Genomic DNA, 27777 nt, shown 5'->3' with positions numbered 1-27777 from the left:
CAAGTCCCTGGACTCTCCCCCTTTCCCGGACTCACCCAGCCCTTTGGAATGTCTGACCCCCGGAACTCCATCCCTGCTGGATCCTGAAACAACAAAGGCTGTGGGGAGCCAGGCCAGCCCTGCCCCTTGGAACTCTCAGCCCTCGGGGTTCTGTCCTGGTGTCTGTGGATTCTTGGTGCAGCAGGACCTCTGCCCCTTGGACCACACAGCCCCGTGGCTTCTTCTGGGCCACGGCTCATGGATCTTTAGTTCTTCCGGGACACTAGCCTTGCCCCTCTGACTTCTCAGCCCTCAGGGTTCCATTCCTTGCGGAATTCTTGGGCCCTTGGGCCCCACTGTGCTCTCCCAGGCCGACCCTCAGAATTTGGAGAGCTGTGACCAGGCTGTCTTGGACCTTCCAGCCCGAGAACTTCAAGGTGGGATTCTGACTTAAACCAGCCTTCTCCGCTTCCTTCAGCCACTGGCGGACCCACCATTTCATCATGGACGGCGCCGGATGGGTCTTTCCCTGCCCTCAGCAGCCCATCATCCCTGGAGCTGGGGGAAGGACGGGGCACGCCAGAGGGGCACCATGTCTTCACAGGCTTATCTGGGGCGGGAGAGCCTTGGGGTGAGCCGATACCCTTGAACTCCTCCTGGTTGTTCTTCCCATTGTTCATTCCGTTTCACGGCCCCTCCTGCCCCCAACGGCAAATCACCGATGGGTCCTTTCCTCAGCGAGAGGGCGTCTCTCCGCCACCTCCCACCCGCCCCACAAATCACAATAGTTTGTAAAGGTTCTTTTTTTCCTCCCGTTTTTTCCATCCTCCAACAGTTAAGTCAACGAAGCTCCCACAGGAAAGGGGTTTTAGTGCCCGGATGGGAATGGCAACCGCCTAGATTTTAGTTTAGGGGCAAAGAGAAGCCCCAGTCAGATTTTAAGTTGGTTGGTTTTTGGCTCAGGGCCGGGCCCGGAAGTTGAGCTCTAGTAAATAAAAAGTGTTTCTGGTTGTCTTTGAAATCGCTATGTCTGTTTCCTCCGAGGCTGGGGGAGAACCCGAATTTGTCCCAAAACGTGGGAAGCAGGAGGCAGAGCAGGAAGGAGACCTGGGTCCCTCCCACGAATGTGCCCCCCCATTACGTATTCTGACACAGGTCACTTGTGGACTGGTCCCCAACTCCCAGCCTCCACCTTGACCCCAGATTCCCTTTCCGCGTTCTTTCCCGGGCTCTGTCCAGGGTCCCCTCCCATCATGCTAGAGCCCAGGTCTTCCAGGACCACCTTTCGGGTTGTTCTTAAACTCTGGGCTTCCAGAGCCCATTGGAGAGGTGACAAAAGTACGGTCCCCACCTGGGGGAAACGCACATATGCACAAAATGTTGCATATAATATTAGGGCTTCTTTTATTCCATTGTTCCCCACGCATATTTATTGAGCTCCTACTGTGTGCCAAGCACAGTTCTGGACTTTGGCAGGTACAGCGTTGAGCAAAGCAGACAAGACCCCTGCCCTCATGGAGCTGACATTCTAGTAGGCAAGGGGGTGTAGTGATAATCAAGAGATAAATATATAATGTCAGGTGGGTGATAAGTTCTGTGAACAGAAAGGAGTCAGGGTAAAAGGATGGAGAGTGAAGGAGAAGCTGTTTTATATGGGGGGTGGTCAGGGTAGGTCTTTCTGTAGAGGTGACACTTGAACAGAGTCCCAATAAATTGAGGAAACCAGGAGAAAGGCATTCCAGGCAGAGGTGACAGTGAGTGCAAAGGCCCTGAGGTGGGACTGAATCTGGTGTGTTTGCTGAATAAGCAGCAGGCTGGCTGAGTAAGATCAGAGAGGCAAAAAGGGTAGGCAGAGAGTTCAGAATCTCACAGACCATGGTGAGAATTTAACCTTCATTGTGCATTTTCAGACCCTGAAATCCGCCTTGGGCTCCACTCTCACATACACTAGTCACAGAGGAAAAACCAGAGATCCCTGTTAAGGACCTCTGCTCACAGGTCCTTTTCCAAAAATGCAGCTCTTCCCATAACAGAGATCCCCAAGTCCCCACAAACAATAGCCAAAAGGGACGGCCCGACCCCAGAGCTGTGGTGTGCGCATGCGGCAGGCTGAGCCCTGGAGGAAGTGGGGGCTGCATCGGGCAGGAAGCTGATGGCCTCTCAGATGGAATGATGGAGGAGAACTGAATAGTTTAATAAAGGGACTGACTCTGGCAAAGCGTGGGCAGTAGTTATGGAAAGCAACAAGGGACGGTATACTCAGTACTCTGGGGAATTACGATGAGTGGAGGGGAAACACTTTAGACTGGGGAAGTGAGAGGGGGAAGATGCTGAGGTCAGTCTGGGATGGAGAATGTGAAGTGTCTAGAGACATCCGAGGTAAAAGCATCCAAGAGGCTACAGGACACCTATCTGGGGCTCTGAGGAGAGGACTGAGACAGGCAATGAGGGATCAAGTTTTGGTTTTGTTTTTTAATAAATTAATTTTTTTCCACAGTATTTGTTAATCGTTTACTTATCAAGAGAAACTATTCCTTAGCCCAGATATTCATAGTTTACTGTTTCATAGTTCAGGAACACAGGTAAGTGACAAACTTCCACGGAACTCAACCCAATATATTCCAAGATCACTTTGCACTCTGAAAGATACCAGCCTTCCTCATCGCCTCAAAATCTTTCATGGAATCATAATTTCTGCAGAAATCTGCATATGCCCTCTTTCTTGGTTCGGCCCTAGCAAACTTATAGAAAGTTGCAACTCCCAGGGAGACAATGAACGCTCCAACAATACGAAATCGCAGACGGCTGGCCAGAAGGCCACGCATCTGAGGTCTCGTCAAAGAACTGGAAGCCATGATAGTTTTTCTCCTTGACAGCTTAACAACGACATCCTTCCAGACAGATGGAGAAATGGACCATGAATTAATTTTTTTAATGAATTTTCATTTATTCAGCAGGTAATTAAGTTTCAAGTAGCTCTGACAAGACACTTAAGGAGCTGAAGGACCTGACCTTGATCTTCTCCAGCACCTCACTCCTGCAGAGCTCCGTACCCCTCTGCCGATGGCTCCCTACCTGCAATCTCTTCATGAGCTCCAGACCAGATTTAGACCGGACGCCCCCTGAGCCCAGACTCTCACAGAGCCCCAGCATCCTGGAGAACTCCCCTGACGCCCAGTGTGTTAATTTCCAAGGGCCGCCAAAACAAAGCACCATAAATTGGGCGGCTTAAAACACCAGAAATACATTCTCTCACAGTTCTGGAGGCTAAAAATCTCAAATCAAGCTGTTGGCAGTGCCGCACTCTCTCCAGAGGCTCTAGGGGAGGATCCTTGCCTCTTCCAGCTTCTGTTGGCCCCTGGATGTCCTTGGCTTAAGGCAGTATCACTCCTACCTCTGCTTCTGTCTTCACAGAGCTGTCTTCTTCCCTCTGCGTGCCTCTCTCCTCTTCCTATAAGGACACCAGGTATGTTGGCTTAAGGACCCACTCTACTCCAGTATGACCTCATCTTAAGTAATTACATCGGCAATGACCCTATTCCCGAATAAGGTCACATTCCGAAGTAGTAAGGATTAGAACTTCAATATTACTTATTTTGGGGGAGTTGGGGACACAGTTCAACCCATAACACCCATTGATCACCTTACACTCACCATGTCCTAACTGACCCCATCTCCCCACTGGGACCTGAGCTGGAGAACTAGGTGTCACCTAGACACCTCCCTTTCCCTCCCCAACCTGACAGTCACTGCACTGTGTACATTCTGCCTCTCAAATGTCTTCCAATTCCTTCCCACCCTTCCCACTGTCCCTGCCCTGGTCCAGTCTCTCCCACCCCCTCCTCACCCCCCCACCAGACTTCTCCCTTGACTCTGGCCAGTAATCTTGTCCCCTCCCATCCTCTGTCCACACAACAGCAGGGGATCGTTCTAAAACACACATCACATCCTGCCCATCCTCACTCACTTAAGCCTCTTAACGTTGCCCATAAGGCCCTGCATGGGCTGCCTCTGATTCCTGGACCCTGACCCTTCATGGGGCACATGGTGGAATCTCATCTAAACCCAGCCCTGGTGAAAGTCAGGTTGCCACCCACTTTGCACCTGCACCCACCCAGAAAAATATGAACAGAGAAAAACACACAAAACGGGGAGGGCTCATAACTCTTTTCTATCCAATAACCTCAAGTGAGTGGTTCTTTTTTTTTTTTTTTAAGGTTTGTTGGGTTTTTTTTGTTTTTTGTTTTTTTGGCTGCATTGGGTCTTCCTTGGTGCGCGTGGGCTTTCTCTAGTTGTGGTAACGGGGGCTACTCTTTGTTGCAGTGCATAGGCTTCTCATTTCGGCGGCTTCTCTTGTTGCAAAGCACAGGCTCTAGGTGCAGGCTTCAGCAGTTGCAGTGTGCGGACTCAGTAGTTGTGGCACACGGGCTTTAGGGCATGCAGGCTTCAGTAGTTGTGGCACACAGGTTCTAGAGCTCAGGCTCAGTAGTTGCAGCACACGGCCTTAGTTTGGGTTTAGTTGCTCTATGGTATGTGGGATCTTCCTGGACTGGAGATCTAACCTGTGTCCCCTGCATCAGCAGGCAGATTCTTAACCACTGCGCCACCAGGGAAGTCCTGATTGGTTCTATTTGTCTACATTTCCCTGGCCATTCACTCACTATTTCATGCTTTTTCCTCTCTCTCTCCTAACCTCAGCACCTCCTTCTCACCCTTGAGCTTGCTTCCTACACTACTGAGACAACAGAAGGAAGAACCAGGAGAGAACATTCACATGCTCCTGACATAATCCTGACACTACATCACCACCTGCCTGCCACCACGCCTATATATTCCCTCCCCCTGTTTACTGTGGCTCAACAGTCCACGCCCCTTACATCACCCCCTACTTGTTCACTGAGTCCCACCCACCATGCCCATGAACTCTTTTTCTATTCTTTTCTTTCTCTCTCTCTCTCTCTCTCTCTCTCCCCCCCTCCCTCCCTCCCTCCCTCTCTCTCTCTCTCTCTCTCTCTCTTTCTGCCTTGCCGCAAATCTTGCGGAATCTTAGTTCCCTAACCAGTGATCGAACTCGGGCCCTCAACAGTGAAAGCACTGTGTCCTAACCACTGGACCACCAGGGAATTCCCCCGTGGACTTCTTTTGGATCTATACTTGCTCCCTTGCCAACCACTCCCAGTCTTAAACATCATTATTCACTGGCAACTCCTAAATTCATATCTCAAGACCGAACCTCTCCCCTGAAGTCCAGACTCAAATATCCAGCTGCCTATGTGATATTTGTACTTGGGCAAACTTGAACTCCTGATCCTCTTGCAGCCCTTTGCCCGTCTTTGTTTCTGACAGCTCCATCCTCCTGTTACTCGGGCCAAAGACACCAGATTCATCCTCAGCTCCCCTTTCTCTCACTTCCTCAACTCAGTTCCACTTCATCTCACCTCAGCAGCTACCACCCCGGCTGGAGTCACCACCACCTCTCACCAGAGCCACCGGAGTCACCTCCTCACTGAGCCCTAGCTTCCACTCTCGCTCCCTAAAGTCAGTTTCCTCTACTATTAACACCAGAGTCAGATCATGACCTTCCTCTGCTCGTGGCTGTCACCTCCTATAAAGGCCAAAATCCTTACAGGGACCCACAAGGCCCTGCAAATCTGCCTCCCCTCCTTCCCCTGGGGGTGGGGGCTGCTGGCTCCCTCTACTCCAGCCAACCTGTCTCCTGCTGCAGTTCTACATCTGGCTGCATTTGCCCCCTCACCTCCTTCATGTGTCTACTCAAATGTTACCTTCTTAGAGAGGCCTCCCCTAACCACCTTATTTTAAAATTACAGACACACACACACACACCCCATAATCCCCAACCCCTTCGCCTACTTCCATTTATTTCACAGTACTTACCACTTTTTCACCCATATATCTTATTTATTGTGCTAATTGTCTCACTCTCCCAACTAAAAAGTGAGGTCCATGAAGGTATAGATTTTTGTCTTTTGTATTCACTGCACCTAGAATTGTGTGCGCGCTCAACAAATATCTGTTCGAATGATGAATGAAGCACTGTTTGTGAAATGACCTTGAGGACCCCAGCAGGATGCTAAGTTACAAACTGTTCGGTGTAGACTTAACTCTATCATCCTGCCTTCCAGCTAGAACCCGTGTTCCAGGTTCATTCCTGCCTCCATGCATTTGCTTAAAGTCATGCCTGTGCCAGGATTCACCCCTTACCAGCCAAGAAGTTCTCCCTCCCCGCCTGCCAGCCATGACGTGTGTGGACTCGGGTCCCCCCAGGCAGGGCTGGATGGTAGATGAGTTGCTATAGTTACTGCACCAGCCTGGGGCGGAATATCCCCAGGGTGCCCCGCCTCTACGGGTAATAGGTAGTTAGCAGATCCCGAGCAGCCCCGCGCAGGGGCGAGTATAAAGGGCTGCAAACCCGGTTTTCTTACGCGCCCCACTCGACCCACGCAGTTGTCACGGAAACGAAGCGCTTCCCTACAGCACCGTCTCCCTCCCCTTTCCCTAAGAGAGACACAGACATAGAGGGCTGGATGGGCTGGAAGACTGTCCGAAAGGCTGGGAAGCCACTCGGTCCCATCGCTTTCCACGGTCTCCCCATCATTCTCCAAGCATTGCTACGCCTGCGCAGGGACGGAGTCCGAGTACCATAGCTAGCGGGGAGAGAGGGGCACGCATGCGTGCGAGTGTTTTGAGCGTGCGCGCTAGTGGCATCAGGGCGCTCGGGGAACAAGCGCCGCGCTAACCTTGCGCCTGCGCAACTGCGACCCGCTGACGGAGGCCCGTGGAGGGCAATTGTGCGCTTGCGCTATGGCGGGGGGAGCGAACCCCAAGCGGTAAGGGCGTTGGGGAACCGACTGGCGCTAGGTGCGCCTGCGCCTTGGCTCGCGGGGTGGCCGGGGGCGGGGCCCAGAAGGGGAGGGAGAGAGCCGGCAGGGGGAGGGAAGAGGCCGCAGAAGCCCGAGCCTTGACCGACGGGCAGGCGGGGGCTGCGGCGACGCCGGTGAGTGACCAGCGGCCCGACTCGGTCCCCACCCTCCGCGACCCTCACTCTTCCAGGAGTCTCCCGTAGCCTCCGTTGCCCCCTCCTAATCCCGGGCCCCCATAAGCCTCAGTGCTCCCCTTGATTCGTGGCAATCCCCGAAGCCCCCACAACCCCCGCAGACCCTGATCCCCAATATTTTACAGTCCCAGCTCCTTTACTGTGCTAGGAGCCCCCAGCTCACCGTTATTTCTGAACTGCCCCTCTAAGGAGCACTTCTCTTACCGGTCTTACAGACGTCCCAGTGCCCCGGAACCCCCAGAGCGCTCCTCTTTTCCAGATACCCCCCTTCTCGCTGCATCTCCTCTTCATCATCTCCTTATCCCCATCACCTCGTGCTTCCTCGACCCCCGAGATGCCCCCATTCTCCTTCCATTTCCCATTCTCCTATGCCCCCAATTCTCCTCTAACTCCCGCAGACACCCCCTCTTCTTCCGCTTTTCCCCATTTCCCTCCACTCTTCCAGACCCTCCCCCAATTTCCATCAACTCCACGGCCTGGCACTTTGCGCCGCGCCAGGCACAAGATGAGCGCTCAGCCAGTGTCATCTATTATTAGGCACTCTGACGGCCCCCCGCGGCCAGTCGCCTCCGTCCGCCCTCCGCCCTCACCCCTGTCCCCGGGGACATAGGAGCCGGTGTCGGGGCGGCCGGGGTGGGGCGGGCGGCGCGGGGCCGCTGAACCCGTAACCAGCGCCGTGCGCCCTGTGCCCGCAGCGCCGGCGCCCCCCATGCGCCAGGCGGCCGGACGGCGGCGTCGGGGGGCGCCATGGCTTCGGCGGCGGCGGGCGAAGCGGAAGAGACCACCCGGCTGCGCAAGCCGCGCTTCTCGTTCGAAGAGAACCAGATCCTGATCCGTGAGGTGCGCGCCCACTACCCGCAGCTGTACGGCGCTCAGAGCCGTCGGGTGAGCGTGGCCGAGCGCCGGCGTGTGTGGGACGGCATCGCCGCGAAAATCAACAGCATCACCAGCTGGAAGCGCACCGGCCAGGAGGTACAGAAGCGCTGGAACGACTTCAAGCGCCGCACCAAGGAGAAGCTGGCCCGCGTGCCGCACTCCACGCAGGGCGCTGGGCCTGCCGCCGAGGACGCCTTCTCCGCCGAGGAGGAGACCATTTTTGCCATCCTGGGGCCGGGTGTGGCGGGGCCGGGAGCTGGTGCAGCGGCCGAGCAGCCCTCCGCGGCCGCTTCCTCACAGCCACCGGCCCCAAGCGCCTGCGCCCAGCGCTACGTGTTTTCTGAGGACCGCAGGGAGGACCGACGGGCCGGTGAGTTCCTTCAGCATCACCTTAGCAAAAGCAAACAGAAATTTTACTTTGTGCCTGGCACTGTCCCAGCTGCTCTGTATGGCTCGTCACATCCTCACTACAACCGTGTGTAGGGGGTGCTGTTATAATCCCCATTTTACAGCTGTGGAGACTGAGGCTCGGAAAAGTATAGTAACTAACTGTCAAGGGTCGGGAATGGAAGCCAGACCTAGGAGGCTTGGCTCCAGAGTCCACACCTGGGATCATTAGCTCACCCACGATTTCATTAAACTGTAGTGTAGGGAGTGACTCTGGAGGCAGTCTGGGCTCCAGTTACAACTTTGCCACTCAGCTGTGTCATTTGGGATAAATTACTTACTGCACATCAGTTTCTGCATCTGTAAACTAGGTATAAAAAATAGTCCCCACCTCAAAGGGTTGCTGGGACGATTAAATGAGTTAATATGTGTAAATTGCCTGGTACATTGCCTCCTTGTTAGCTCTTGATATAATTACCAATGCTGTGAAGAACGAACTGTTTCACCATTTTATAAATCAGAGATTAAGGGAGGTTTGGAAATTTTCCCAAGGTCATGCCCCGAGTAGAGGAACTGGGGAGAGTGGAGTACAAAACTTCCCACTCAGCCTTGACTCTGCATGGTTATTTCTTCTACAGCTATTCCCTGAGCTGGACAGTGTTGGGGACAGAGATGTGACTGCCTTTCTGGGGCTCATAGTCCAGTGGGGGAGCCAGACCCATGCATAGACAGTGAAGACTCAGAGCGGGCAGGGCTGGGCTGTGGGAGTCCCGAGGGGACACCTGATCCAGCCTGGGAAGTCAAGGAGGGCTTCCTGGAGGAGGAGGCATCAGAGCTGAGAGGCAAAGAGTGAGGATGAAGAAGAGCTGGGAAAGTGTTCCTGGAGAAGCAATAGCATGTACAGTGGCTTGGAGGCAAGAGAGCTGGGCTAGTTTAGGAAACTGAGAGATGCCGTCCAGTTAAGGGAGGAAGAGAGAGTGGAAAGATTGAAGAAAGGACATATTTTGAGATAAGGTCAGAGAGGTCAGCAAAGGCCAAACCATACAGGGCCTTTAGGCTGAGGTAAGGAGTTCAGTTTTATCCTAAATACTATGGGGCGCCGTAGAAGGGTTTAGAGAAAGAGAGGGCGTGTGATCCAATAAGGCAGCTCAGGATCATGTAATTTCGAGAAGTTCATTCACCCACCCAAGGTCACACAGCCAGTAAGTAGTAGGGTTGGAAGCTGAATACAAGTTGTGTCCAACTCACGGTCCATGCATTTAACCACTGGGCTAGATGGCCTGATATATACCGTGTGTGTGTGTGTGTGTGTGTGTGTGTGTGTGTGTGTGTGTGTGTGTGTGTGTGTACACACAATTAATATTAACTCAGAGTTAATGGGTGTGCCAGAATTGGATCACATAAGGTTTGTAAACAAAGGTCAGGACTTTGGATTTTATCTTGAGGGCATTTGGAAGGCATGAAAGTGTCTTAAGCCAGAGAAAGACACAATCACTCAGGACCCTTGTTCTCAAGATGAATCAAACTTCAGTGTTTCTACCTGTGAAATGACCCCATTGAACCTGCGCAGAGATGACAAACTTATTACTTCAAAAGCTGTGCAACCCCTTCATTCATTCATTCATTCATTCATTCATCAGATATTTATTGAGCACCTATTTTGGGGCAGGCACCATGGTAGGTGCTGGGAATACTCTGGAGAAAAGGACAATTTTCCTTCCCTTATGGAGCTCACATTCTAGTTATGGGAGACAGACCACAAACAAGTAACACCCCTAAACAGATTACACCAAGAAGTGAAAAGAATTAAAAGAAGTAAAGCAAAGCATGTTAAGAGGATAGTGAGTGATGGAAGGAGGTGCTGCTGCAGACAGGGGGTCAGGGAGGGCGTCACTTGAGGTGAAATTTGAGCAGAGGACCTGAATAGAGAAACTGAGCCAAGCAGATATCTGGGGGAAGAGTACTCCAGCTAGAGGAAACAGCAGGGGCAAAGGCCCTGAGGCAGGTATGTGCTTAAAGTGTCCTTGATTAGAATCTCACACAGAGATTACCCACTGTGTAAAACTCTTAAAACAGGAACTGCTCTGACTGAAGGACAGGAACAGGGCCTGGGCAGCCTGAGGCATCTTTGTTGACACTGGAAGGAGAGATAAGAACCATTTATCTTGTGACCTAACATTTGAATGAAATAACAATAACAATAACAACATAGAGACCTTACTGTTTGCCAGGCACTGGCCTATGCCCTGTACCCATGGTGCTTCAATTCATACCTGTAACGGCTCTCAGGGAGATGTCCTGTGACAGGGTTACTTGGTCCTATGTTCACACACATTCATTTACAGGTGGGGAAACTGAGGCCCGAGGATTGCAAATAACTATGGTTTCTAACTCTCACAGTGGTCCTCCCGTGATCCCTATGAGCCCTGTGGGCATGTAGGCGGAGCCCCTTTCTATTCTTTCTACTGGAAAGACTGGAGAAGTCATATATATTTCCAAGTGGCTGCAATTCTCATGCCCTTTATGAAGAAGACTCGCTACCATCGAGCCCACAACCCCTGCCCAAGGAATGGTTAAAAGCACAGGCTCTGGAACCTTCCTGGGTTCAAAGCCCTCTGCTCCCATTCACCAGCTCTGTGACACCTCTCTGGGCCTCAAGTCACCTCATCTGTAAAATGGGTTAATAACGATAGCACCTACCCCAGAGACTGGCTTGCAGGGCTTGGGGAAATAACATGAGAACTTAGCCACTTCGCCCAGGGTCGGCCAGGAAAGTGTCCAACCACTGTTAGCTCTGGTTATTGTCTCTCTGCCAGCCTCTCCCACCTGCCCAGGCTGGCTGGCTCAAAGAGGCTGGAGGCCCAGCATTCGAGCCTGGGGTGATCCTGGTGGAGGGAACAGCATGTGCACTGAGGCAAGAGATAAGAATAGAAAGGGCAAAAGCTGAGGCCTGGTAGCCCCAGAGAGAGGCCTGGACTGTCCCGCGTGGGTGCTGGGAAGCTGCGGGCGGGTTGTTGCCAGGACCTGGGGCCTGGTGCCCAGTCAGTACTGACTCCCAGGAAGCCACAGTTCTTTTCGCATTAAAGACAAAATTTTGTGCTGGACATTGTTCTAGGCGCTGGGTAAACAGCAGTGAACAAAACAAAGCCCTGCCTGATGGAGCTGACATAAGGAGGAGGAGACAGACCACAAACACAGAGCGATCCCATGCCAGGTGGAGTTAAGTGCTATAAAAGAAATCAGGTAGGGTTAGGAGAGAGAAAAGGACAAAGCTGCTTCTGACAGAGGGTCAAGCAAGGCCTTTCTAAGGAGGCCCTGTTTGAGCAGAAGCCTGAGGAGGTGAGGGAGGGAGCCAGGCAGGTGTCTGGGGAAAAAGACCTTTCCAGGTCAGGGGGGAACAGTAAGTGCAAAGGCCCTGAGGCAGGGGTAGAGAGAGACAGAGAGAAGGAGTGGGAGATGAGGTTAGGGAAGCAATGGAGGCAGATTGAGGGGACCTTGAGGACTTTGCTTTTACTGTGAGATAACAGCCACAGGAGGCTTTTGAGCAGAGAAAGACATCTTGCTTGTTTTTTGTTTTTTAACACTTTTATTGAGGTAGAATTCTCAGACCATACAACCCCTCCCCACTTAAAGTGTACAGTTCAGTGGCTTTTAGTATATTCATAGCATCACTCCAAAAAGAAATCCTGTACCTCCTAGCCATCCACCCCCACCTTGTCCCCCCATCTCTGCCCAGCCCTAGGCAACCACTAATCTACTTTCTGTCTCTCTAAGATTTGCCTATTTTGGACATTTCATGTAAATGGGTCATATGATATGTGGTCCTTTGTGAGTAGCTACTTTCCTGTAGCATAACTGCTGTGTATTTTAGTTGGACCCCTGAGGCTGCTGGTGGAGAACAGACTCTAAGGGGTGGGGGTGGGGAGCCCAGTGAGTAGTCCAGGTTGGGAGATGGTGGTGCTTGGACTAGGGTGGGGGCCGTGGAGGTGGACAGATGTTGGATTAGTTTGAAGGCAGAGCCAATGGTATTTGTACATGAGTGGTGTCCTGGGAGAGAAAAAGAGTGAGGTTTTGTCCCCAAGCAGCTGGAAGGATGGAGCTGCCATCATCTGAGATGGGGTGGCTGAGGGAGCAAGGAGCAGGCTGGGAGAGGACCAGGAGCTCAGCTCCAGGCAAGGGAGTTGGAGGCATTATAGGACGGGATTAGTGGTGGGGATATGCCGAGCACACAGCCAGAGGAAGAGGTTCAGGCTGGACCTGGAAATCTGGGAACCTCTGTAGGAGGACTCTTCAAGTCCATGAGCGTGAATGAGATCCCAAGTGAGAGGAGGCAGAGGAAGCCCCACAGGCTTGGGGATGAATTGGCACAGACCAGAGCTGAGGCTGAAATCCTGCCACTCTGGTTGGAAAGAGCCCCCTATGCCCCACCTCCAGAAGTCCTCCCTTTCCTCTGCAGCCGCCCCACCCCTCTCCCAGGCCCTCCTACCCCAGGCCTTCCTACCCCAGGCCCTCCCTAGGATCCAGCAATGCTGCCTGAGAGGTGGGGGAAGGGGGGAAGGGGTTTCTGGATGGTTCAGAGCCTTCTAGAATGTTGGCTTTTACTCTAAGAGCTGCTGGGCTCAGCAGGGGACCTCCAGGATCCTATTCCATTAAGGCTGGTATCAGCCACCAGGTTATTGTTAAATATGTTGTCTCTCTCCCTTCGGCTCCAAGACATGATCTGACTTAGGGTTTAAAAGGATGCCTTTGGGACCAGGGTGCGTGGGAGGTGGAAAGAGGAAATCACGACAGCGTTGGTGGTCCCCTACAACTTACCTACATCGCTCTCTCCACAGATACACCGGCCAACAGCAAGGGGGGCTCCAGCAGCCCAGAGCCTTGGGCCAGACCCTCCTGCAATCCCCAGGAAGGGGGCTGCCAGCCACCCAAGGAGCGTGAGTCCCCGCCCCCTCCAGCCCTGCAGACGGTCCAGCTGCCCCGCCTGGCCTTGTCTTCACCAGCCCCAGCCCCTCCACCACCACCACCACCCCAGCCACCGCAGCAGGTCCAAGTGGCACCCACGCCCCCCAGCCCCCCACCCCCTCCGCTGCCTCCGGCCTCGGCCCCAGACCCCTCCCTGGACTTCCTGCGGGCCCAGCAGGAGACTGCCAACGCTATCCGGGAGCTGGCCGGCACCCTTCGCCAGGGACTGGCCAAACTGAGCGAGGCCCTCAGCGCTCTGCTGCCTCTTCTGCCCGGAACCCCCGCTGACCCGCTGCCCCCGCCTCCGCCGGCACCCCCCAGGCCCGTCTTGCCCCAACCCTCCCCCAAGGTGGAGGTCACCCCGGAGCCTGTGTCCGTGGTGGCTGCTGTCGTGGACCGGGCTGCGGTGGCAGCCAGGGGGGTCATCATCGCCCCCAGGAGCGAGGAGGGGGCCCCCCGGCCAGCCCCCGCCCCACTCCCTCCCCATGATTCCCCCCCACACAAAAGGAGGAAAAGTTTCCCTGCACGGAAGAGGCGGGGGCGGTGGAAATCTCCGTGAAAGCTGCTGCGGGGTTCCAGCTTGTCTGCGCACCTTCTGCCTGCACCTCCTCCCCGCAGCTCAGCCCAGTGGAGGAGGGCGATGCACCTTCCCCACCCCAGCTGCACCCCGGCTCCCCGCTGCAGGGCCACAAGCACCCCACTCCCTGTACTAGTGAGTGCCTGATTCTGGGGGTCCTCCTTAATGGGCCCCCCAGCCCTTTCTCCAGTACAGTGCTCTCTGCCTGGCTGCTTCCCTTCACCCTGACTTCTAAGCCATGGATTTTGTTATTTATTACCACCCTTTGTGGGTGGCGGAGGAAACCTGCACAGCCCCCCTCCCCTAACAGCTCCTGGCCTTGACTTGAAGACCGTTGACCCACCTCCCAACCCAGACTTTGGAGGGGGTGGGGGTTGCAAGACAAATCAGGATATGGTTGAAGAGGCCACTGCAGTCTGTACCCTAGGGAGAGGGGCGTGGAGTTCTCACTGGGGAGATGTAGGTGGAGGCTTCTCCCTCCTATTGCAGTCTCTGACCTCCAGAGCTCGACCCCCTCCGTTCTCCCCAGTGGTAACAAGATATCAATAAACTTATTTTTCATATAATTCCTTGGGGCTCTGTCTGAGACAGGCCTGGAGTTCCAACACCTGCCCCGTCCCTCCATGGGCAGGCGACACCCCCTTGAAGTTGGAGGTTGGTGGTTTTCCAGACTTTTTTTTTTCTCTTAAAGCCATCAAGTCCTATGTTCACATCCTATTACTACTTTTTCATCCTTCAGATACCACCATAAATGTCACCTCCGGGAGGACATCCTGGATTCCTTCCCCGGTGCTAGGGTGCGTCTGCTTCTTAGATTCTCCCTCAGCATCCTGTGGTCCCTAAATGAACACATGCCTTTATCTATTTAAAGCCTGCTTCCCCCATAGTTTCATGAAAGCAGGAGCTGGTTCTCTTTTTTACTCCCAAATTGGCTGCAGAGCCTGGTAGCAAAGTAAGTCATAGCCACCACCCTGGACTCAGACCTGGCTCAACCCCTGGTGCTGCCCTGGCCAGCTGTGTAACTACGGGCCTCCACTGTCCTCATCTGTAATATGGGCATAACGATTTAGGCGTCTTTAGTGCCTACAGCTACATTCTATTCATCCCTCAGGTCACAGCTCAAGTATCTCCGCCTCAGGAAAGCCTTTCCTGACACCCCCTTTCCCCCAGCAGTTATCAAAGAAAGGCCCTTAAATAGTTGTTTGAGGAAATTTAAATTGAATGTCTGCCTCCGTCACCAGGTTGAGCCTTGTCAGGACAAGGCCTGAGCCTATCTTAGTCACAGCTGTGTCCTCAGCATTGCCTGACATGGAAGAGAGGTTGAATCTGTGAAGTAATGGGGACTTGAAAACGACTTTCATTTATGGTGCTCCTTTTCTGGGCCAGGCATCATGCTAAGCATTTTTATATGCGTGTTTGCATTTTAACCTGAAGGTCCCCAATGAAAAGCAGATTGGTGGAGGGGGGGGGGGGTCCCTCCATTTTTCCCTGAGAAGTTTAGGGACTTACCCTAAATTTATCAGGGGGTAACACAGTCCCGCTGAAGCTAGCCTCTGGCCAGAACTGACTCCCACTAGTGTTTAGTAAAGAGTGACCCAAAGACAATTTTAGGCGATGTATGGATGGCCTTTTGAACGGTTCTGTGGTTTTATACGTATGTAGTTTTATTTTGTGAAAATGTACCTAGCACATAAAACCCATGATCATGTACAGAATACTGCTTAGGATGAGGCAAAAGTAAATAGCCTTTTTTTCATGGGAGTCGAAGAAAAAAATACAGATGGTAAGCAAAAATGTGAAGCTGAGAGTGAAGTTTGGGTAACATAAAATCAGACCTGCTTCGGTTGCAGTGGGAGGAGGGAGAGTGGGGGCAGGCATTCCCTGATGAGTTTGAAAACCACTAATGAATGCAACCCCAGCAAGTCATTCAAATATTTTCGAGCGCTTCACAGGGACCCAAGGCCTAGAGAGAGGAAGAGACTGATGTGGGATGCTATCTGGAGACCTCTCTCCTTCACACGCCCCCTCTCCAAGACTGCCCTGCAGTGTTACACCACTGCCAGGAAGAAAAAAAAAACACGAGGGGGTCCCCACAGCCCGCTTGGGCCTATCAGGTGGTAAAGCACTCAAGGTTGGAAAGAGGTGGTCTGGCTCTCGCTCTCCCCAGAAACTATGCCCCCCCCAACTCTTGCAATCTCTGGCCTCCTTTCCTCCCCCTCCAAATTAGTGAGCCCTAGAGGGTGAGGATCCTCTCACCCGGTGCTCGGAAAGACCCCCTCCCCCAGAAATTGAGGGGTATGAACAGACAGCGGGATTCGGGAAGGCCTCCCCCAACCTCCCAGACAACGGAAGTGCGTCAGTTTGTTCTCCCCGCAGAGCCTTTTGGGAGTTGTAGTGAAGTTGGGGGGGGGCGGCGGAGAAACTTGACAGTGTAACCCTTTGCAGACCAGAGCGCTCCCGCAGAAATGGAACAGAGGGGCGCTAGACCCCTCCCTTTAGCAGATAAAGCAACTGAGGCGGAGACCTTCAGTCCTCTCCTTTCTCCGGCTTTTGCTGGCCCCAATCAGAGGGCCCAGAATCATCCAAGATTCTGGGGAAGACAAAGTGCCAAGTGGACAGCCTTCCCAACACTAAATTGCCAGCTTCCCGTCCCCCTACCCTGAAACCGTCCAATTAAGGCCTCTCCGCCCCGGCCCGGGGGCTGCTGCCTTCGTAACCGGTCACTGAGCCACCTTGATGGGCGGGGAACTGAGCCTCAGAGAAGGCAAGAGTTGCCTAAAGCTGCACAGCAATTCGGAGCAGAAACTGGACTCCCGGAAGCCTGTCCGCCCGCTACAATTTCTGAATCTGTAGTGGCTCTTACCATTCGTATCACATCCCCGCCCCCAACCCTTGTGCTCTAGCTGTTTGGAGCCAAACTCCCTGCCCCGCGGCGAGGAGTGGTAAAGGTTGTGCAGCGGAAAGGCAGCGCGTCCCCACCCTCCCCTGCAGCCTGCGGTCCCCTTTAAGAAACGGCCCCGGCGGGACTACGTTTCCCAGAAGGCTTTGCCGGCGCGTTATGTAACTTTCCCTGCGAAGCGGCCTCTGGGGCAGAAGGAGGTGGAGGCGGCGGCGGCGGCCGTTGCAGCGGCTGTGGCGGGAGCGGCGGGACCCCGAGGCGGCGGCGCCCGCGGCCCATCGCGGGGCCCGAGCTGTGCGCCGCGGCCCGGAGCTCGGACCCGGCGGGAGCGCCGACGTGCCTCTGCCTGCCTTTTCGAGGAGGCGGGAGTGAGAGAAAAGGCTTAGGGCCCAGGGGGCGGGGAAGGGGGGCCGGGCCTGGATCCGCGGGGAGGCCGAGCCAGAGGCCCAACCGTGGCTCGCGCGGTCCCGGGGACACGAATCGAACGTTGGCGGCGCGGATCGAAAGTCGGCGGCGGGTGGAACTTGGGGGCCCGGAGGCGTGCGTGCGGGGGCTATGGCGTCCGTGCAGGCGTCTCGCCGGCAGTGGTGCTACCTGTGCGACCTGCCTAAGATGCCGTGGGCCATGGTGTGGGACTTCAGTGAGGCCGTGTGCCGCGGCTGCGTGAACTTCGAGGGCGCAGATCGCATCGAGCTGCTCATCGATGCCGCCCGCCAGCTCAAGCGCAGCCACGTGCTCCCCGAGGGCCGCTCGCCGGGGCCCCCGGCCCTCAAGCACCCGGCCACTAAGGACCTGGCCGCCGCCGCCGCACAGGGGCCTCAGTTGCCGCCTCCACAGGCCCAGCCCCAGCCGTCGGGGACCGGCGGCGCTGTCTCGGGCCAGGACCGCTATGACAGGGCCACATCGTCGGGCCGCCTCCCCTTGCCCTCGCCCGCCCTGGAATACACCCTGGGGTCCCGCCTGGCCAATGGGCTGGGCCGCGAGGAGGCTGTGGCAGAGGGGGCGCGAAGGGCCCTGCTTGGCTCCATGCCCGGCTTGGTGCCCCCCGGGCTGCTGGCAGCTGCGGTGTCTGGCCTGGGAAGCCGAGGTCTGACGCTGGCACCCGGCTTGAGTCCTGCCCGTCCAGCCTTCGGCTCCGACTTCGAGAAGGAGAAGCAGCAGAGGAATGCGGACTGTCTGGCAGAACTGAACGAGGCCATGAGGGGCAGGGCAGAAGAATGGCACGGGCGCCCCAAAGCTGTGCGGGAACAGCTGCTAGCACTGTCTGCCTGCGCCCCTTTCAATGTCCGTTTCAAGAAGGATCACGGGCTGGTGGGACGGGTGTTCGCCTTTGATGCTACTGCCCGCCCGCCAGGCTACGAGTTCGAGCTGAAGCTCTTCACTGAATACCCCTGTGGTTCTGGCAACGTGTATGCAGGAGTCCTGGCCGTGGCTCGCCAGATGTTTCATGATGCTCTGCGGGAGCCGGGCAAGGCACTGGCCTCATCAGGCTTCAAGTACCTCGAATATGAACGCCGACACGGCTCAGGGGAATGGCGCCAGCTGGGGGAGCTGCTAACCGACGGCGTCCGTACCTTCCGAGAGCCAGCTCCCGCGGAGGCCCTGCCCCAGCAGTATCCAGAGCCAGCCCCTGCAGCTCTGTGTGGCCCACCCCCACGAGCCCCGTCCCGGAATCTGGCTCCCACGCCCCGCCGTCGCAAGGCGTCCCCTGAGCCCGAGGGCGAGGCAGCTGGGAAAATGACCACGGAGGAGCAGCAGCAGCGGCACTGGGTGGCACCCGGTGGCCCATTCTCCGCTGATACCCCAGGTGTGCCCTCACCCATCGCCGCCCTGAAGAACGTGGCCGAGGCCCTGGGCCACTCCCCCAAGGACCCTGCCGGGGGTGGGGGCCCTGTGCGTGCAGGGGGCGCCAGCCCCGCAGCCTCCTCCACGGCCCAGCCTCCAGCCCAGCATCGCCTAGTGGCCCGCAATGGTGAGGCAGAAGTTAGCCCCACAGCAGGGGCGGAAGCTGTTAGTGGGGGTGGTAGCGGCACTGGGGCGACCCCTGGGGCCCCCCTGTGCTGTACCCTTTGCCGGGAGCGGCTGGAAGACACCCACTTCGTCCAGTGCCCCTCAGTGCCCGGACACAAGTTTTGCTTTCCCTGCTCACGGGAGTTCATCAAAGCGCAGGGCCCTGCTGGGGAGGTATACTGTCCCAGTGGAGACAAGTGCCCGCTAGTGGGCTCCTCTGTCCCCTGGGCCTTCATGCAGGGCGAGATCGCCACCATCCTTGCTGGAGACATCAAGGTTAAGAAAGAACGGGACCCCTAGGCCACCACTGCCACCAGTCTACTGCCCATCCGTCCCCCCTTGCCACCCACCGCTGCTGCGGATAAATTATTCCCTCCCCCACCCAGTCCAGTGCCTCCCCCACCTGTGTACATACCCCCTTCCTTATCCCAGATGGGTCCCCTGGGGTAGATGCATTGAGGGTGGGGGGAGAAAGCTTGTGGCTTCTGTCCGAGGGGGTGTTTGGGGTCCTTTGACCCCTCCGGTTTCCCTCTCCCCTCTTTGGCTTGGCTATGCTGCTGCTTGTAGTTGGGGGAGAGGTGTCCCCGCTCCTCCTTGAGAAGGGGCCTCCTGAAATCTCGCTCTTTATAAACGAAGCAAAAGCATTTTATTGCCCCCCTCTCCTACCCCCTTTTCCTCCTTCAATAAACCGAAAGATGGGTTTTTTCCTTCTTGGTCCCTTAGTTGCGTGAGCTGCTGCGCCCCCTTTGGGACCGAACTGATCCTGCAGGGGAGAGGACGTTGCCTTGTAGCCTCCAGGTGGCGCTCTTCACTCAGGTGGGCCCACCGGCTGTTTTTCACAAATGCTGGCCAACTGGTCAAGCGTTCTAGCCATCAGCCCGTTTTCCAGATGACAACGAAGGCTGAGAGAGAGGACGGCTCTTGCATGGGAGCCACGGCCAAACTCGGGAATTAGGTTTCCCTTCTGGCCCATCCCTTGTATCTCCGCCGAGGGGGAGGGTTCGAGACACCCGGAGAGCTTCCCAGAAGGGACGGGCCGTGAGTTCTTGCTGGGCAGGGATAGGATTAGGCCAGATTGCTAGAGGGACTGCCCGAGGAAAGAGGACATTTACCTCATGAAGTACACTAACAGGGTCCCTGGAAACAGGGTGGCTGCTTCTCGCCTCTGGTGATGCCCTGAACTGCGCGCGCATCTCTGGAGACCAGCCTCAACGGCGGCCGCCCTGAGACACCGTGACTGGCCGGGTGAAAGGCACTCCCCCCGCGGTCGCCTCTGATGTGCGCGGCCTTGTCCCGCACCTGTCCTGGCGGGCTGATTATTAACCAGGACTTCCTGCTCGCTGGCGTCAGGGGGCGGGCCCTGAGCGGGCTGCGGCGAAGCAGGGGTTAAGGGGAGGGGGCGGCCCCAAGAGCCCAGCCCCCACCCCAGCGGCCTCCCCCGCCACCCTGAGGTGGAGATTTCGGGAGGAGGGGGAAAGCCGGGCGCAAAGGCCAGCGGATGGACAGAGAGGTGGGGGATACCGGCGTGTTCGGCCACCACACAGCCTTGTCACACGGCTGTGAGACCCTAGGTTGCCCCAGGTCTCAGGAGCCCAGATGTTATATCGCCTACATTTGGAAGACCTTAAAACGTCCTGACCCATCTTGGTTATCCTGGTGTCCCACCACACACCTTGCAGACCCCCAGGTTCCAACTTCCAAATATTAGGGACCCTGGGGCTTGGTCCTCCACATCTGGAGGACCCTCAGTTCTTGCACTGAGGGGTCCCCTCCCCTCCCCCAGCCACCAGGTCTCAGGTGTTCTGTCACCCCTGGCACTGCCAGCCTGGGCTCTGGGCAGGGCTGGGAAAAACCACCCCTGATTAAATACACCAGGCGATAAGCTGGGAGCAAGGGAGACGCTGGATGGAGCTCCATGCCTGGGCACCCCCCGGGGCAATCTCTCGTGGCCTCCCCTGACCCGGCTCTGCAGACCCAAGTACTGGGTAGTTCCCCCTCCCCCATCCTCAGAGCTAGAGGCCTCCAGACACCAGGGCGCTGTGCCCCAGTGGGGACTAAAGAGCAGTGGAGGACACCTGGTCCTTTAAGAACAGCTGGTGGGTGGGTGGGGGGCAGGGGAGTCACCCCCAGCCTGGCCGGTGTGTATTCTAGATAGAGACTGGGTTAACTATTAACAGAGCAGGCGGCCTGAACTGTGTGGGTGTGGGGGGGCCGGATCAGCCCCTCTTCATCTTGTGCCAGGGTGGGGCCAGAGTGGAGGGGTTCAGGATTGATTTGGGGGATCAGTGGGTAGGTGAAGAGGCTTCAAGAGAGACAGAGACACAGAGAGACCCAGGCAAAGTTGGAGACAACAGAGGTGGGGAGGAGATGTAAAGACCAGCTCACTGAGAGACAGAAGACAGAGCCCCAGAGAGAGAAAAGAAGCTCAGAGAGGAGGGAGATGAGATAGAAACAAAGAGAGAGACAGACATTCAGAAAAGAGAATTCAAGAAATATCCAGATGGGTTAGGAGACGCTGAGATACACTGAGGAAATGCCAACAGCAGAGGCAGAGGGAGAGAGAAGAGAGACTGAGATTCAGAGAGAGGATAATAAAGAGGAGAGAGGGAGGGAGGAAATCAGGAAAAGGTACAGGTTTGCACTAGAGAGTTAAGACATCTTCAAACTCAAAAGTTCTATGAGACAGGAGAACAGAGCTCTGTGAAGAAGGGCAGGGCTGAGTCTGTCTTAGTCAGTGGGTCCCCATGATAAGACCTGGCTCACTCCTTACCCTCCAGGTCTCAGCTTAGCTGACACCTCCTCCGGGGAGCCCTCCTTGACCTTCAGTCTGTGTGAGGAGCCATTTCTGGGCTCCCACTCCCCTATCCCAGCCCTGAGCATTCTAAATCATTATTGTCTGGGGACTGGACTGTGAGCCCCATAAGGGCAGGGCCAGGGCTGTCTCAGTCTCCCCTGTGTCCCCGGCATTGCCCCTCACACTGGCAGGTTTAAAGGATGGATAAATTAATGGACTCCTTTCCTTCAACAAATGTTTATTCAGCACCCACTGTGTGACAAACCCTGCCGTAGGTGCTATGGATACAGCAGGGAACAGAATGCAGCCCCTGTTCTCATGGAGCTGACATTCAGGTGGGAGATACCATAAAGTGTGACAGCCATGGCGGTAAATCCTAAGAAAAAATAAACCAGGGAAAGGAGACAGAGAATGATGGAGATGGGTATTTTGAAGAGGGAGGTGGGGGAATTCCCTGGATGTCCAGTGGTTAGGGCTCTGTGCTCGCACTGCCAAGGGGGAGGGTTCGATCCCTGGTTGGGGAACTAAGATCTCATAAGCCACAAGGTGCGGCCAAAAAAAAAAGAAAAAAAGGAGGTAAAACGGAGATGAAACTAAAAACTAAAGGAGGTGAGGGAAGGAGCCAGGGGCAATCTAGGGGGATAGCACATGCAAAGGCCCTGAGGTGGGAGATTGCTTGGTTCATTCCAGGAGCAAGCTGACCAGTGCAGCTATGGCAAGAGGGAGAGTCATAAGATTGAGGTCAGAGGGATAGTAGGAGAGCGTTGGGGGCCCTGTGGGCCATGGTAAGGATTTTGGATTTAGTTTTAATGGGAACGAGTAGAGGGTTTCAAGCACTGTGAAGAGGGATGAAGAAAACAAGACAGAAAAAGCAAGGAATCAGATGGGATGGACAGCATCCCTTTCACCTCTGTATCCAGGGCGCAACAGAGGGCCTCGTATAGATGCCCAATGACAGTGTGTGCACAAGTGGGTAAGACTGAAATTGACAGAGAAAGGGTCAGAATGACATTAGATGAATGGACAGATCCAAGGAGAAGCCAGGTAAGGACCCAGGGACGCCCAGGGACAGCAGACACAGACAGACAGACAGCAGCCCAGCTGAGAAGTCCCATTCCTTCCAGGGCCCTCCCCACCCGGAAACCTTCCCTGGAGCTGGAAAAAATTCCCCAGGCCCCCCTGCCCGCCTTGCCCCATGGCGTGCCCACTCACACCTCAGGCAGAGGAAGCTGGCAGGCCCCACAGGAACCTTTCTGTGTGGGGGGAGTGGAGGCGGGCGGGCGGCAGGGACGAAGGGAGAGGAGTGGCGGGCAGCTGGGCAGCGGGCAGCGGCTACACAAAGGCCCCAGTGTCTGCCCCTCCTGCCCCCGGGTACAGATATAAATAATATGAACATATACCTTTATATATATATATATACACCAGTGGGCTGAGGCGGGAGGCTGGGGGCCACACACTTCCCTAAGGACCCCGCCATGGCTCCTGTGGGGGCTGGGGGCTCAGAGACCCACAGAGATGGTGGCCAAGACCGAGAGGCTTGAGCTGAGACGGACACAGGGACAGAAGGGCGAGAGAGAAACTTACAAAGTGCAAGAGAGAAACAGAAAGAGACTGGCAGATTGCGACCCTGTGTGAGAAACCAAGTGGCAGAGAGGGACGACCGGCTCAAATGGGGACAGATCAGGAAAGTAGAGAAATCAAACTTCACTGAGAAAAGACATAAAAAGTCAGAGGTAGAGGGACAGTGACAGAATGAAGGCACGGGTCATCCCCGAGAAAGGCAGAGCCACAGAGAAACCCAGGTGAGAGAAAGTAGGGACAGAAAGAAACAGGCCAGCAGACATCCAGAGAGGGACAGAGAGAGAGAGAGAGAGAGAGAGAAGCCAGCAGGCAGGTAGGCAGGGCCAAGGCTGGGTGCCTGGGAAGGCTGCTGACCGTGGGTGGGGGAGGGTCAGGGCACATCTCCAGTTTAGGGGCACCGCCTGTGGGGCTCTGGTCCAGCCCAGTCCAGGGCAGGCTAAGGGGCAGGGAGCGGAGGTGAGGGAGGTGGCCCTTGGGTTCCGGATCTTGGTGTTTACCTGGGGCAGGCATTGCAAACAGGCGCCCAGCCTGGCCCGCGGCAGGGCGAGGGTGGGATGGGCTGGGCCCCAGCTCTGGGCACCAGTGGGCCTGACACGCCCACCTGTGGCCTGGGTGGTGAGTAACACACACGGTGACACCTGGGTAGATGGTGACACATAGGAGGACAGACACGGTGACACACAGGGACAGATATAGGCAGACCCAGAGTGTCCGAGACATAAACAGACCCACAGAAGCCAGTGACGGAGACACACTGTAACAGACACAGTGACAGAGACCAGGACACAGTGATGGACAAATATAGTGTGAGGCTTAGAGACGCAGCCACGAAACAGTGACAGAGGACACAGTGACGGACACACAGAAGACAAGGATAGAACAGTGACATACCGGCACACACAGTGACACAAGCACCGCTACACCTACAGAAACCCAGTGAGAAGATACACAGAGACATACGGGCACACACAACGCTCACACACTGACCGGACAAATCATGAAGTGACACAGGAGGCTTGACATTGACACAGACTCATAAACCTCCCCGGCTGCTGGCTTCTGGGGTGCCCCCTCAGCTTCCAGGAGCAGCGTGTAAGTGGGGGTAACCAGGAGGGAGGGCTTGGGACCCCAGGGCCCTGGGGTGCTGCTGTTGCCCTCCTGTGCTCTAGAACAGCGTCCTGGTTCAGGGCACTGGCTCTGGGCCTGGGTTCAAGTCCTAGCTCCCCACTCACCACCTGTGTGACCTTGGGCAAGTCACTTCACTTCTTCATGCCTCGGTTTCCCCAATAAGAAAATGGGTGGTGGGAAGGATTGGGTCTATCGATTCTGTAAGGTGCTTACATAATGTCAGACACATGGTAAGCCCTAGCAGCCGTTGTTGTTGTTATTATTATTATTAATTATTCTTCTCATCGTCATCTCACGCCTTCTGCCCACAGCCGGGACCCTGCCTGGGCCTCTGTTTCCCCACCCACGGGCCCCTCCCTCGGACTTTGTCACCTAAAGCCCACGAGCCATGCCCAGGTCCATCCGTCCCGGGCTTGTGTCTCCACGGCTATCCCTCCCTCCCTGAGCCCTAGTGTCCTCATGTCTGTCCATGCGTCCCATGTCTGACTGTGGTACTTTTCCATTGCTGGCCACCAGCCGGCTGTCCCTGGGGTGGGGGTCACACCTGCCCACGCCAGCCGAGCCAGCAGCCACTAGACACCCTGACGAATGGCCCCACCCTCCCCCCAGGACCCTACAACAACACCCGCCCCTCCGGCCACCTGAGGTCCCCACTGGGGCGGCCTGAGGCCTGAGCCTGGGGACAGGAAGCCCCAGGCCTGGCCGCCCTGAAAGCCTCTTTCAGCCTGGGCCTCCTCCCGCCGCCACCGACTCCTCCTGCGGAATAATATTTGGGCTGTTGGCCGGGGGGCGGGGGCCAGATCCGGAGGCCGCCTGGGAGAAGCCAGAAACCGCAGGGCTTCCTGCCTCGGGCCGGCCGACTCCGGGAGAGACCCCCAGGCCCGAGGGAGGGGGGCGGGCACCCGGGGAGACTGAGGGCCTTTCTCTCGGCACCAGTTGTTTTTTCCAGGAACCAGGAGGAATTCCCCAGCCTGCCCAGGACAGCGAGGCTGGTGGGACGGCTGACGGGGAGCCAGCACGGCAGGAGGCGGGGGTGACACGCAGCCGGCAGGGCAGGCATGGTGACAGAAATAGAGGGCCTGGCCTGCGAGGTGGCAGGTAGAGGCGGAAACTCAGGGAGCCGGGAGAGAGAGGCCGGAGCAGGAGGGAGGCCAGAGGGCCGAAGGAGTGGGGGGAGGTGGACCCCAAGAGAGGAAGACTGGGAGCCCCCAAGGGAAGGAGGGAGCGATCCAGAGGCCTGGAGAGAGGGAGGGAAGGAGTGGAAGCAGCGGAGAGAATGAGAAAGCAAGGCACAGCACATGAGAGCCGGACGCACGGGGGATGAGCGAGCATTTTCCCACAGACCAAGGGACAGAGATAAAGGCACAGAGAGAGAGAGGTAGGGACACAGGTGACAGTAAGAGACAGAGAAAGATGGACACACAGGAATTGGGAGAAACATCTCTCTCTCCTGCCCTCCCTCTGTCTGTCTGTCTCTCTCTCTCTCTCTCTCTCTCACACACGTGCATAAAGAAACAGCCTTTGGTCTTTGAAGGACTGACTGACTGAATGAGTGGCTAGAGAGCCAACGACCAAGTGACACAAATGCAAACTAAGGAAAAGACACCCTCTCCAAGCCCGGCGGAATGACCTTGGCCCAGTCCCTTCCCACTCTGGGTCTCGGTTTCCACTCTGTGAAATGAGGGGCATGAAGAACACAACTGTATTTCCTGGAGAGCCACGCCCTCGGAGCATCTCAGCCACAGATACGGGACTCAGAGCCCAGGCAGAGACCTGGAGGAAGAGAAACACCCAGACCCCAAACTCAGAGGCCCCCCAGCTCCCGAAGGAGGACCCAGCTCCTTTCCCACACCCCTGCACACGAAAGAGACAAGCACACCAGGGCCAGTCAACACACACTCACACACAGCCACAGCAGTGACAGGCACACAGCAAAGACAGGCACAATATATAAACACAGACATAATTTCTTTTTAAAAGAAATGCTGACATGCTGACTCCCAGAGATACACATGAAACACACAATGATCCACTGATGTAGTCACACGTAGACTCTTTGAGACAGCAGATATGTAGACAAATGGACATTAGACACACATCCAGTGGTGTGAGACCCAGAGGGGCCCAGGGAGAGGTGTATAAGAGAACCACACACAAAAAACAATAAGGGCACACGCCCACGAGTCTGCTATCCCAAGACACCCACAGTAAGCACACGCCCAGAGGATGAACAGACATAGAAGCTCACACAATTGAAGGATACAAACAATAGATAACACCCTGCAGCAGACCACAGGGACCTCCGTGGCCGTAGTGACATCCTAGGACCCACAGAGGCACAGGCGCACACATGCTCACACACGTGCACAGATACACTAACACACACCCTGTTCTCCTTCAATCAGCACCTTGTTTGTTGCTTCTCCTCCTCCCCAGCTTAACCAAAAAACGAGCGGCCCCTCGACTCCCTGAACCTCGGGGCCAGAGGCATGTGTCTGGAGAGTGGGGGTGGGGAGATGGCCTTGGTGACAGCAGAGTCACCTCCCCCTGCTGCCCTGGCCCCACGGCTGCGGGGGCTGCTATCTGTGAGCAAACTGCCCTTGGGGTCAGGGACAGCAAAGAGCCAAAGGTCAGGTCGATGCCTCCCCCAGCCCTTCCCCCAGAGGCAGCCGGCTCTTGGGGGCAGGAAGGAGAGGGGACAGGGAACAGCAGTTCAGGTGTCCAAGCCTCACAGGGCCCACTCGCCAAGGAAAAGAGACATTCAATAAGAGGCAGAAATGGTGCCTTTAATGGTCACACACAGCCAGTATCCCGCTTCCCAGGCAAGAACCAGACTTCAGTAGAAATTCCCCACACCCTAACCTCCCTGGTTTCTCCTGAACCAGAGGGGGGATGGGCTCCAGAAAAAAACCAAGGAGGATCCTCATCTCCATCCCTCACGCAACTCACACCAGAGACAGTGAGGATGTGGCCAACGCAGGGGCTGCTGGTGGCCATCATGACGCACAGTGGTACACTGGTGATGCCAGCCAGTCACGATGGCGGCCATCATAGCACCCCGTGGGCCAAAGAAGATGTTATGCAGGATGGTGGCCAACTTGGCACGTACCATGCCAAGAAGCCCACCCACAAAGACGTGATCGTGGCACCCGACGGGCCAAAGATAGAATTGAAATGGTGTCACCGTCACATCCAAAGGATCAGCCAAGAGGATGCGCATCACAGTGCCCAAAGGGCCAACCAAGATGCCATCCCAGATGGTGGCCATCAGAAGACCCAACAGATCAACCAATAACATCAATCAACATGGCAGTCTTCGCAGGACTCAACGGGCCCGCCACGATGTCAGTGGCAGTTATCACAGGACCCAGTGGATCCACAGAGATGGCAGTCACCACGGTGAGTAACAGACCAGCCAAGATGTCCACGGATGGGACAGGCCAAGTGTCCCCGGGAGGGTCAGACCCCAAGAGCCTGATGGTGTGAGCTATAGCCATACCCCACCCGCC

General features: G+C 55.8%; 3 protein-coding genes across 3 annotated transcripts in view; all 3 read left to right on the top strand.

The window, feature by feature from the left end:
• The first annotated feature begins 6913 nt into the window (after positions 1–6913).
• On the top strand, positions 6914–14412 carry MYPOP (Myb related transcription factor, partner of profilin). The gene is made up of 3 exons (XM_057712225.1): positions 6914–6994; positions 7750–8300; positions 13153–14412. Exons 2-3 carry the CDS (start codon positions 7802–7804, stop codon positions 13836–13838), a joined length of 1185 nt encoding a protein of 394 aa, XP_057568208.1. The 5' UTR covers positions 6914–6994; positions 7750–7801; the 3' UTR covers positions 13839–14412.
• A 2528-nt stretch (positions 14413–16940) lies between these two features.
• IRF2BP1 (interferon regulatory factor 2 binding protein 1) lies at positions 16941–19472 on the top strand. The gene has a single exon (XM_057710941.1). It carries the CDS (start codon positions 17311–17313, stop codon positions 19063–19065), a length of 1755 nt encoding a protein of 584 aa, XP_057566924.1. The 5' UTR covers positions 16941–17310; the 3' UTR covers positions 19066–19472.
• A 57-nt stretch (positions 19473–19529) lies between these two features.
• SYMPK (symplekin scaffold protein) overlaps positions 19530–27777 on the top strand; it is a 49048-nt gene continuing 40800 nt past the window's right edge. Inside the window, exon 1 of the mRNA XM_057710940.1 lies at positions 19530–27667. The gene's annotated coding sequence lies outside the window, so the exon portion shown is untranslated. The remainder of the gene's footprint in view (positions 27668–27777) is intronic.

Source organism: Hippopotamus amphibius, chromosome 16, assembly GCF_030028045.1.
Source record: "Hippopotamus amphibius kiboko isolate mHipAmp2 chromosome 16, mHipAmp2.hap2, whole genome shotgun sequence".
NCBI lineage: Eukaryota > Metazoa > Chordata > Mammalia > Artiodactyla > Hippopotamidae > Hippopotamus > Hippopotamus amphibius.
This window is presented reverse-complemented; position numbering and strand designations above follow the sequence as displayed.